Genomic DNA, 10,960 nt, shown 5'->3' with positions numbered 1-10,960 from the left:
AGTTGATGTATTTGATGAACTTGGATGAGGAATGCAATTACGCACGAACCGCTTGGATTGTAGGCTTCTCGCTATGTCATGAATAAAATATGTAACGTAATTATGTATACAAAAAAAAAAATAAGTACCAACGATATATATTTCATAACTTCAAAATCCCAAACTTGTCAAATTATCAATTTTCCAAATCTCTTAAAACAATTTTAAAACTAATTAATCCTAGTTAAGAGTAACTGAATATACTAAAAATGGATTTTCAACTTGTGTTATCAAGATCTTGAAGATTTATCAATACTACGTCAAGTTTGGGTGGTCTGAACTTACATTCGGAGATAATCGGCCTTTAGAGATCTGGAAGATTCGACTAGATTTTAAGATCTTAAAATGGTGCTGCAATAGTAAATAATAATTTGAATAACTTCCAGTTTCCAAATTTGATGCTATCTGTCTATTAAATATCTTAATTTTGCTTATTCATACTGTTCGAATGGAAATAGCAGCTTGTAGAATCATGAATCAGCTTGTCCGTCAATAACCGAGGACTACATTTAGATGTACTTATGATTCCTGGAAACTTGTGAGAATTGATGAAGTTATGATTTCGGAATTTTTCAGCTTTTGATGATGATGTTGATGGGAATTCATTGCTTGCTTCATTTTCCTGGTAGTGTGGGAATAGTATTGAGTCAGTCAAGATGCCAATTTATTGGTAGAATAATGTTTTCTTTGAAACTAGTCAAAAGTCATAAGAAGTTTACAATAAACCTAAAAAAACCAAAAGACAAAAGCAAAAGAACTTGAAACCTAATACTAATAGATCAGTTGATCTCTAGTTGTTATTCCATTCAAACAAATGATATTGATGACTTCAATTGATGATGAAACTGAAAGGCAAGGGCCCTGTCTGATGTGGAAGATGATTCGGTTGTTATTAGATTGTCGTTTGGGGATGATAACAAAGGTGTTTTTTGAGGCTGGATCTTTCATTGATAGTCTGTATTAGATTGGAGCTTTTGTGACAATTGAAACTTACTGATTGATTGATTTTCAGACTTTTTCACCTATTTTTTTCATCTAATTGTCATAAAGGTTTATGACATGTAGTTGATCTCTCTTTTAATTCTTGTTTTATTTATACGTTTTATATATATTATTCTTTTCTATTATTCATTGTTGTAGTTCCTTGCGTTATGTAGTTTGTAACGTCGTCCCAATTGACTTTGAACATCTATTCACTCATTGAAACCTTTGAAATGAAAACATGTAGCAAAAACCTCCATTATGTTCCCCTATTTCAAAATAATTTAAAAAGAATACAAATCACCATGAAGAACTGAACCTAATAAAACCCGGATAAAAAAGTAAAAAGGAAATGAAAAACCCAATGATAAATGATATCCCCCAGTACCCATACTCAATAAAAGTGCCCCAGATCCCACAATGAAAAATAAAATGCCCCAGATCCCGCAATGAATAATGAGATGCCCCAAATCCCACAATGAAAAAAAAAATCCCCCAGATCCCACAACAAAACTTGAATAAATCAAGAAGTGACAAAGTTTAAAAAAAAAGTTTGAAACAAGTCCAAAGGACAACCAAATGGAAAAAAATAAACAAATGTAATGACAATGTTAAAAGAAATGTTTGTAACAACATGGCAAAAGAAAATCAATGAACAGTAAACAGGTGTAACCCAACAACAATGGAAAGTCAGCAATAAACCTCAAAATGATATGATAAGACAAACATAAATGACTGTAAATAAAAATTAGTAACTGAACATAACAATGATTGATCTTGAAAAAGAAAAGAACAGGTGAGTGATAATACCAAAAAGCAAGAATCGGAAATGAACAATATTGAATGATGAATAAATATCTTTGAAGAAGAGTTAGTAATTGAACATCAAAATGATTGATCATGAAAAGTAAATGATAATACCAAAAACACAAAAATTTGGATCAGATGAAAAATGAATGATGGCCTGGGGTAGATGTCAACGAAACAAAAGAGCACCATTGGGGAATGATATTTTGAAACACGAATTCAAGAACAACAACATATGAGAACAATCATCATTGATTTTATAGAAAAAGAGGCTGGGGGTGGGGTGGGGGGGGGGGGGGGGTAGTTCTTCAAAATCATCAGAATCAAGTAAACATAATAGTCATCCTAGGTTATTTGGAATGAAAAGTTATGGTTATTTCAGCAAGAATCCTCCCAAAGTTGCTGATATAAGTTCAAGGTAACAATGAAACCCAAATACTAAACTCAAAAGAACAAGCTCTCAAATCTTTCAATGGGGGTAGTGAATCAAAGTACTTCCTATCAATCAAGCCCACCACTGACCTTCATAATAGTAACTCATCAACAAGGATAACGTATCTCAAAGGACACTAGATTCAAATGACAAATAAATAAATTCTTTCTAACCATCAAAGTGAAATGTGAAACCATAAAAATATCAAGGGCCTTGAGAACATGAGCTGTCTACCTGGAAATAAATGATGAATGATGAATAATGAATGGAAATGAATGAAAAAACCAACAGTGAACTAAAAGTAGGTGGTAGAAGAATTGAAGAGAATTGGGATTCGACCTTCTTTTAACCTTTTCCAGACCATTTGACACAAAATCCAAAGCAACCAGAAAACACAAAAACACAAACCACAAACACCATAGTAATTGAATTATTCTCCTAAGTAATTCATCTTTGTGTACGTAAAACAATAGGAATTTCGATAGGTAACCACAAAAACGGTACACTTCAACCATTTAACCACAAAAACACCACAGTAATCACAAACACAACCATAGTAAATTTTACCTTTTATGCCATAGAGCCAGCAATGCACCACAAAACACAAAACCATTTTCTGGAAGCAACTGTACATCAACTAAAAGCACTTCAAAGCATCAGTTCAATCGTTAACCAATAAACACATTACGCGCCAATCAGCCAGCAGTAAGCATCCACCAAGCACCTTCATTCGAAGTCACAAGTCCATTAGAAATTTAGCAGTCACAACCACGTTCCAGCGTTATAAGCGCTGTCAATTCAAATTCAGTTTCAATATCAAGTTTGTGTAGTGTATCCTTAAATTTGCAATCTTGGATTTTCCAATTTTTTTAATTATGTCAAAGCTGATCACGTGCCACTAACTATACAAAAATATAACTAATTAAACGTAGTTTGAATACTTTAAAGAAACTATAAATGATACGTAATATACACATACTCTTTATCAGCCAGCTGAATATCTTGGAACAATCTTGATCTCATAAACCAGGCGACGAAACCTTTTCTATCACTCTTAATATACTGACGGTAAATGTTGATACCCACATGACTAAAACCAAGAAAAGGAAAGCAGCCAATGCTCTTTGTTTATCACAAATGGATTCAACTTTTGGGTACATTGAATATTCATCAATTTGACAAACCCATCTTCCATCGTATAAAGTATTGAAAGACAATGATAAGTTTGCACTTGAGAAAATGATGAATAATAAGTCTAATAAGATTAATCTGATTTTGGCAAGTGGGTTTCTGATGCCTAAAGGTTTTGCATTGAATTCGTCCCATGTGATATAGATCAAATAAACCATTGCAATACTTTGAACACAAATTGCCATGATTGTACTTGGTTGTTGTGTAATTGTTCCCGTTTCATCATTTGAATAACGAACTCTTTTTCTTGACAGTCTAAATATATCTGCCGAAAGTGCTAAAGCAACAATACTTAAAATAATGATAAAAATTCTGAAAAATAATGGAATGTAGTTATTGTATAAAAACAATCTTTTGAGTGTTGGCTTCCATTCATCTCTTCTTTCTGTAGACATCCAATAACCAGCCTTTGATCTTGTTTTAGAGTAATCATTATCATCTGAGCTCAGATCTGATTTTGATGAGGTTTTTTGATACCATTTCTTCTCTGAAAGATTTGAGTCTGGATATGAACTTTGATTATTTAAATAGTGTTTCAATCTTTCGTCACCACCCCATTTGCCTGATAAATCTGGCAATCCTTTCAATGCCTCAGTGTCATGATTTAAAACTCCTTCTGCATATGCTGGAGTTGAATCAACAGTTTGGAAAAAAGTGCCCCAATTGTTATTTAATGATGAAATGAAAGGATCTTGAACGGTTTGACCGATATGGTTTGTATTAGTGTAACCCTTTCTGGAATCTTGCTGCTTTGCAGAGTTTGCTATACCATATAGAACATAAGGAGGGACTGTTGTAGCTTCATGAGAATAGTTGCTTATATGGGAGTATGGGTTTGTTGAAGCAGATGTGGAATTGGAAGTTTTGGTTTTAGGATTGAGATATGCCTTTGTGACTTTTGATAGTGGATCATCACTAGGAACGTCTATGGAGACTCTTGGAACTCCATCTTGAGGTTGGTGCTGTTGATTTGCTGAAGCCATTATACTATTTGATGTTTGTGTCTCAAGCAAGGTTTAGAATTATCTTCTTGGTTGATGGCAAGGTGAAATGAACAGAACAAAGTAGCTAATAGAATGAAGATGCAAATTTAAAAGATTAGGAGCTAGTACCTTGAGATTTATGTAGCTTTGAAGTGTTCCAAATTGATGGTTTCCCTACAATTGAGCATTTGTTTATGAATTCCACTTCGAATTTTGGCTTCTCGAAAATATGTCACTTTTTTGAGCAAAGAATGGTTTTCACAGATTGAAATTTCACCTGTCAGAGCTGGAGACCTTTTGGGCTTACGCAGGCCCCTGAGAATCTGAGACCCAGGCAGAGTCAGCCTAGCTCTAGGCGGGATAACTTTGAGCGCTAGGCGGAACAATTTTTTTGTGGTTTGAACGAGAGGATAAATATTCAATAATTATATGAAAGCAAAGAGAACGCACCAACAGGCTGTCAACCTGTTATTCAACTCTTGATTCTATCAATTTTACCAGCTTCACTTCTTGAAAGTTGTCCAGGCAGTGAAGCTCTGTCGGCTTGTAGCGATTAAATCCGAACATCACAGGTTATTTCCCACAAGATTGAGATGATAGATGAGATTGCTGATAAAGTTACTTGTCAAGTTTTCAATCTTCTAGACACCAACGTCTATTGAAAGATTGCCTAAAGAAGTATCTGCATTTGCCCTGAAATCTTAGATTTATATCCTCGAAGGATTTTTTGAACTATAGAATATTTAACCCAAGTTAATTAAATTAGCAACAATCAATTCGAAGGCGTAATGAATATAACTAGAAAATCATTCATACCAACATCTGCTAGTCCAGTGATAAGGCTTAGAAGATTCTATTCCCAGAAGCCCCAAGAAATATCAAATTTAGCAAAAATATTGGTGATTCCTATTACTCAAGAGAAGTCATACATACATTTCAAATATAATGAAGATTTGGTGAATAATGATTCCATTATTGTGAAATATGAAAACAAATTAACTTCAGTGGCTTCTAAAGGTTGGAATAAACTAAAAGAGTCTGATAAGTCGTATAATAAGAAGATTGTTCATTATGTTGAAATGTTTTTGGAAAGAACACCATGGGTCGAAAATTCTCTCATCTCTATACCTTCCAAATCAGCTTTATTAAGACAAGTTTATGACCAAGATGAAACTGATAAAGATCCCCAATATGTGAAGTCTTTGAAAAGTATAGATCAAGTCCAAAATGATCATCAATTATTGAGTATTCCAGTCTATTATCCAGGATCAATATTGTCAGGTTCTCAATTGAAAAGTGAACTGTTGACTTTATCTCAACAAGGCCAAAGATATCATAGAAAACAAATGGCTTGGAATGCAATAGGAATACCGTTGACCTTACCATTTATCATCGTTCCAATTGTTCCAAATATTCCAGGTTTTTATCTTGCATATAGACTTTATTGCAACCTTAAGGCCTTTTTAGGTGCTGAACACTTGGAACATATTGCTATCAGAGAAGATTTGTCGTTTATAGAAAACAGTGACTTGGATGAAGCTTATAAGGGACAAGATGGATCAAGTAAAGTCATATTGACCGAAGAAATAATTGATAATATAACTGAAAGATTTAAAATTGAAGATGTGAAGGGACACTTATTGAAAGCATTAAAACAAGAAAGACAAGCCGTTCAAGGTAAATAGAATTAGACACGATTTAATAGATATTAATGTATGAGAAAATATGATCATGACCATCTTAAGTTTGTACATAGTTTCGATTCTATAACTACTGAACAATACAAGAACCCTAAAGATAATTGTGCCTTGGAAGCCCTGACATCAATCACATGATCAACTTTATGCGAAATACACCCAAACACCAAGTACTTTTCAGCGGTCGGAAATGGGTGTCGGAAATGGGCGTCGTGGAATCGCAAAGTATCGATGGGTTGGACGATGGAGTTATTGAAATTTGAATTTTCAATGTTCAAAGTTGACAACTTCTTTTTTTCTCCTTTTTCAGTCCAACAACGTATTAAACAAATCATTGCAGTATGTGTTGATACTTTTTGGTACCATTGATCATTGTTGAATGAATTGATGAATAACCAAACTATATCCAGAATGAACTAGTTATTAACAATTTTTTTTTATAGAGATGCGTAATAAATGGAGAAAGAAGAGAGTCAGAAGACTTAAGAGAAAGAGACGGAAGGTCAGAGCCAGATCCAAATAAGCGGACTGATCAACTATTATAAAGCTACTATTAATTAAAAGCTGCTGCTGAAGCTCTCCATTATGTTTTGAATATTGTTTAATTTTTGGTGATGAATTGATGCTGTTATGAAATTGGTTTTTTGATTGATGTGTTGCTTTTTTATTGTTATCATTTAAGAGATGCTGGTTCTTTTTATCAAAGTTACCATTATGTTTTGAAGTGTTTTATGCTGGGGGTTTTACTTTTAGTTTGGTGCATTTTGATTCATTTTGTCCGTATATAAAACTAAATGTATGATTTATCATATGTTTTAATAACTTTGTAAAGATCCTTTAGGAGCTATTGTGCGCTCACTAACTAACGATTAGATATACCTATGTGAAGGTCCATTGTGTACAGATCATCATCCTGGCTTCCAGTATCTAATTGCTTTGGACGTCAATAAACCACCTGAAGCCAGTCTAAGATCATCGATTGGAACTATTTTGCCAATACACATAGCACAGCTTTTTTTCGAGAGGCGTACTCACAAATTATAGCTTATTGTCTAAGAAACAAGGTGGATCTTGGTTCTTGAGACTAATTTACAGGCACCAGAGCTCTTCATTGCGCGATGAGTATAACTAGCAGAAGACCTCAACAATTATACATCAATGTGGTCATAATTGGGTATAGTACTTGTTGCTCGAGGGTGCTTACAAACATAACAACAAACCTGTAATAATCATTGATTCACTATTACTACACTACAAGTTTTATTGGTGTTGAATTCTTCTCAGCAGCTTCACGGTTTTTGTTTCATGGAATGCTGTACCCAAACTCGTTTATCCATCGTAAAAGCATGAAAACAATTCAACAACTAAAATTCAACAACTAAAATTCAACAACGACTAGAGAATTCCACAATGCCATAACATTCTACTTCTATCCTTTATACCTCACATCAATCTCGTTGAAGAATAGTTTTGATTCAAATATTCAAGAGGAAGATAAAAATTACATAATCGAAGCAGCAATACAGGGTAAATCAGCTGAATTTCATACGCAAATTGTTCACCGTGGGCCCCCTAATCTAAGAAACTCTTTATCAATAGCCTAATTTATCAGCTTTCAATTGGGACATAATCATCAAGAAAGTCTAGCAATTCTCATCCTTTGATTAACCAAAACATTACATCGTTAATTGAGAATGGTAAGTGATTCAGTGCCGTCGTTATTTGTCGAGGAATGTACGATAAAACTAACTAAAGTCCATAGGCTGGTGCTATCGAAAACGCTCGTAAAGAGATCAAACGTATCTCCTTAGAAGACCACAAGGAGTCTGAATATGGTCAAATCTATTCTGTTTCTGGTCCTGTCGTTATCGCAGAAAACATGATTGGTTGTGCGATGTACGAATTAGTTAAAGTCGGTCATGATAATTTGGTTGGTGAAGTTATTAGAATTGACGCTGATAAGGCAACCATCCAAGTTTATGAAGAAACTGCAGGTGTTACTGTTGGTGATCCAGTCTTAAGAACTGGTAAACCTTTATCTGTTGAATTGGGTCCAGGTTTGATGGAAACTATTTATGATGGTATTCAAAGACCTTTGAAGACTATCAAAGAACAATCTCAATCCATTTATATTCCAAGAGGTATTGATGCCCCAGCATTATCAAGATCAATTGAATATGATTTCAAACCAGGATCATTGAAAGTTGGTGACCATATCAGTGGAGGGGATATCTTTGGTTCTATCTTTGAAAATTCATTATTAGATGACCATAAAATCTTGTTGCCTCCAAGAGCTAGAGGTACTATTACATCTATTGCCGAAGCAGGCTCATACAATATTGATGCACCAATTTTGGAAGTTGAATTCGATGGTGTTAAACATGAATACTCAATGTACCATACATGGCCTGTTCGTGTTCCAAGACCTGTTGCTGAAAAATTGTCTGCTGATTACCCATTATTGACAGGTCAAAGAGTTTTAGATTCATTATTCCCATGTGTTCAAGGTGGTACTACCTGTATTCCTGGTGCCTTCGGTTGTGGTAAAACTGTTATTTCACAATCATTATCGAAATTCTCAAACTCAGATGCTATTATTTATGTTGGTTGTTTCGCTAAAGGTACTGATGTTATCATGTATGATGGTTCTGACGAAAAAATTGAAAACATTAGAGTTGGTGACAGGGTTTTGGGTAAAGATGGTACATCAAGAGAAGTTGTTGCCTTACCAAGAGGTAACGATACCATGTACAAAGTTACTCAAAAATCTTCCAAAGCTGATGTCAGCAATATTTCATTCACCTGTAACGCTACACATTTATTAGTTGTTAACACTCCACAAAGCATAAAGTTAATTGAAGACAATGTTAATGGTAAAACCTGCACTCAAGTTGCATATTTTGATATGGCTAATGAAGTCGTTGATCGTCGTCCAATCAAAATAGTGAAGGAACAAATCAAATCATTTGAACATGAGTTGTTTGGTGGTGCTTCAAAAGCTTTCGAACAAGCTACATTATTTATGTCATCATTGAACCGTGAAGGTTTCGAATGGACTATTGAAGCTAGAGATTACAAGTTGTTGCAAACATCAGTCCAAAGAGCTACAAGACAAATGATCAGTCCATGTCTATTGGAAACCAACCATATTGAACAATCACTTGTTAAACGTGGTGTTTCACAAGAATCTACTCCAGCTTTTGCTTACCTCATTGGTTTATTGGCAGCACAAGATTCCAAAGCTAAAGAATTTGCTTCAAAGAACAACTTCAATGAGACTATCCAAGAACTTGCGAACACTTACAAAAGCTTACCAAGTCAATTATCTTATGACAATATTGAAATCCGTGAATATGTTTTAGCTGCATTGATCGATTCAAATGGTAAAGTTGGTCAACAAAATACTGTTATTGAAACCACTGATGTTGAAGTCCGTGACAGTATGGTTAAACTTGCACGTTCCCTTGCAATTCGTGCTTCGGCTCAAGAATCTTCTGTTACTTTAAGTGGTGAAGCTTTATCTTCTGTTTTGAACAAATGTACTGTTGCTGGTAAACAATTAGCTGAAATGAGATCAATTGAACGCAAAGCTGAAGCTTTCCAATTTAGTTTGAAGACTGCTGGTACTGATGATTACTATGGTATCACTTTATCTGATGAATCAGATCATCAATTCTTATTATCAAACTTGGCTTTGGTTCATAACTGTGGTGAAAGAGGTAATGAAATGGCTGAAGTCTTGATGGAATTCCCAGAACTTTACACTGAAATTTCAGGTCGTAAAGAACCAATCATGAAGCGTACCACATTAGTTGCTAATACTTCTAACATGCCTGTCGCTGCCAGAGAAGCCTCTATTTATACTGGTATTACTCTAGCTGAATATTTCAGAGATCAAGGTAAAAACGTTTCCATGATTGCTGATTCATCTTCAAGATGGGCCGAAGCTTTGAGAGAAATTTCAGGTCGTCTTGGTGAAATGCCTGCTGATCAAGGTTTCCCAGCTTATTTAGGTGCCAAATTGGCTTCTTTCTACGAGAGAGCCGGTAAAGCTGTCGCTTTAGGTTCATCAGACCGTGTTGGTTCTGTTTCTATTGTTGCTGCTGTTTCACCAGCTGGTGGTGATTTCTCAGATCCTGTCACTACGTCAACTTTAGGTATTACTCAAGTTTTCTGGGGTTTAGATAAAAAATTAGCCCAAAGAAAACATTTCCCATCTATCAACACTTCTGTTTCATACTCCAAATATACCAATGTCTTGAACAAATATTATGATGGTAATTATCCAGAATTTCCAGCTTTAAGAGATAGAATAAGAGAAATTTTGTCAAATGCCGAAGAATTGGAACAAGTTGTCCAATTAGTTGGTAAATCTGCTTTATCTGACTCTGATAAAATTACTTTAGATGTTGCCACATTAATCAAAGAAGATTTCTTACAACAAAATGGTTACTCCTCATATGATGCTTTCTGTCCAATTTGGAAAACTTTTGATATGATGAGAGCTTTTGTTGGTTATTACGAAGAAGCTCAAAAAGCTGTTGCTAATGGTGCTAACTGGTCCAAATTATCAGAACAAACTTCTGAAGTGAAACATTCTGTTTCATCAGCTAAGTTCTTTGAACCATCAAAAGGTGAAAAAGCCGGTAGAGAAGAATTTGAAAAATTAGTTCAATCCATCTCAGAAAGATTCGCCGAAGCAAGCGAATAAGCAGTTTATTTGATCAATTGCTTTTCTCTTATACGTTTAGACCAGTTTATTTTTTTGTTTTGTCATTAATCATAATGTTTTGAAGAGAAAGTAATAAGAACATAAAAAAATTAATTAA

At 34.5% G+C, this 10,960-nt stretch overlaps 3 protein-coding genes across 3 annotated transcripts; 1 reads left to right on the top strand and 2 right to left on the bottom strand.

The window, feature by feature from the left end:
• Nucleotides 1–2,690: 2,690 nt before the first annotated feature.
• On the bottom strand, nt 2,691–2,873 carry WICANDRAFT_87190 (uncharacterized protein; the record flags this gene model as incomplete). Its single annotated transcript, XM_019186097.1, has 1 exon — nt 2,691–2,873. One exon carries the CDS (start codon nt 2,871–2,873, stop codon nt 2,691–2,693), a length of 183 nt encoding a protein of 60 aa, XP_019041255.1.
• Nucleotides 2,874–3,279: 406 nt separating this feature from the next.
• Nucleotides 3,280–4,434, bottom strand: SRF1 (phospholipase D regulator; the record flags this gene model as incomplete). Its single annotated transcript, XM_019184037.1, has 1 exon — nt 3,280–4,434. The coding sequence occupies one exon, from the start codon at nt 4,432–4,434 to the stop codon at nt 3,280–3,282; it is 1,155 nt and encodes a 384-aa protein (XP_019041254.1).
• Nucleotides 4,435–5,222: 788 nt separating this feature from the next.
• Nucleotides 5,223–10,842, top strand: VMA1 (H(+)-transporting V1 sector ATPase subunit A; the record flags this gene model as incomplete). The annotated part of the gene is made up of 3 exons (XM_019182938.1): nt 5,223–6,111; nt 6,575–6,633; nt 7,894–10,842. The coding sequence occupies 3 exons, from the start codon at nt 5,223–5,225 to the stop codon at nt 10,840–10,842; spliced, it is 3,897 nt and encodes a 1,298-aa protein (XP_019041253.1).
• Nucleotides 10,843–10,960: the final 118 nt, after the last annotated feature.

This window comes from Wickerhamomyces anomalus (genome assembly GCF_001661255.1).
Source record: "Wickerhamomyces anomalus NRRL Y-366-8 unplaced genomic scaffold WICANscaffold_1, whole genome shotgun sequence".
NCBI lineage: Eukaryota > Fungi > Ascomycota > Saccharomycetes > Phaffomycetales > Wickerhamomycetaceae > Hansenula > Hansenula anomala.
The sequence above is the reverse complement of the archived record's forward strand: the minus strand, read 5'-3'. Positions and strand labels throughout refer to the sequence as shown.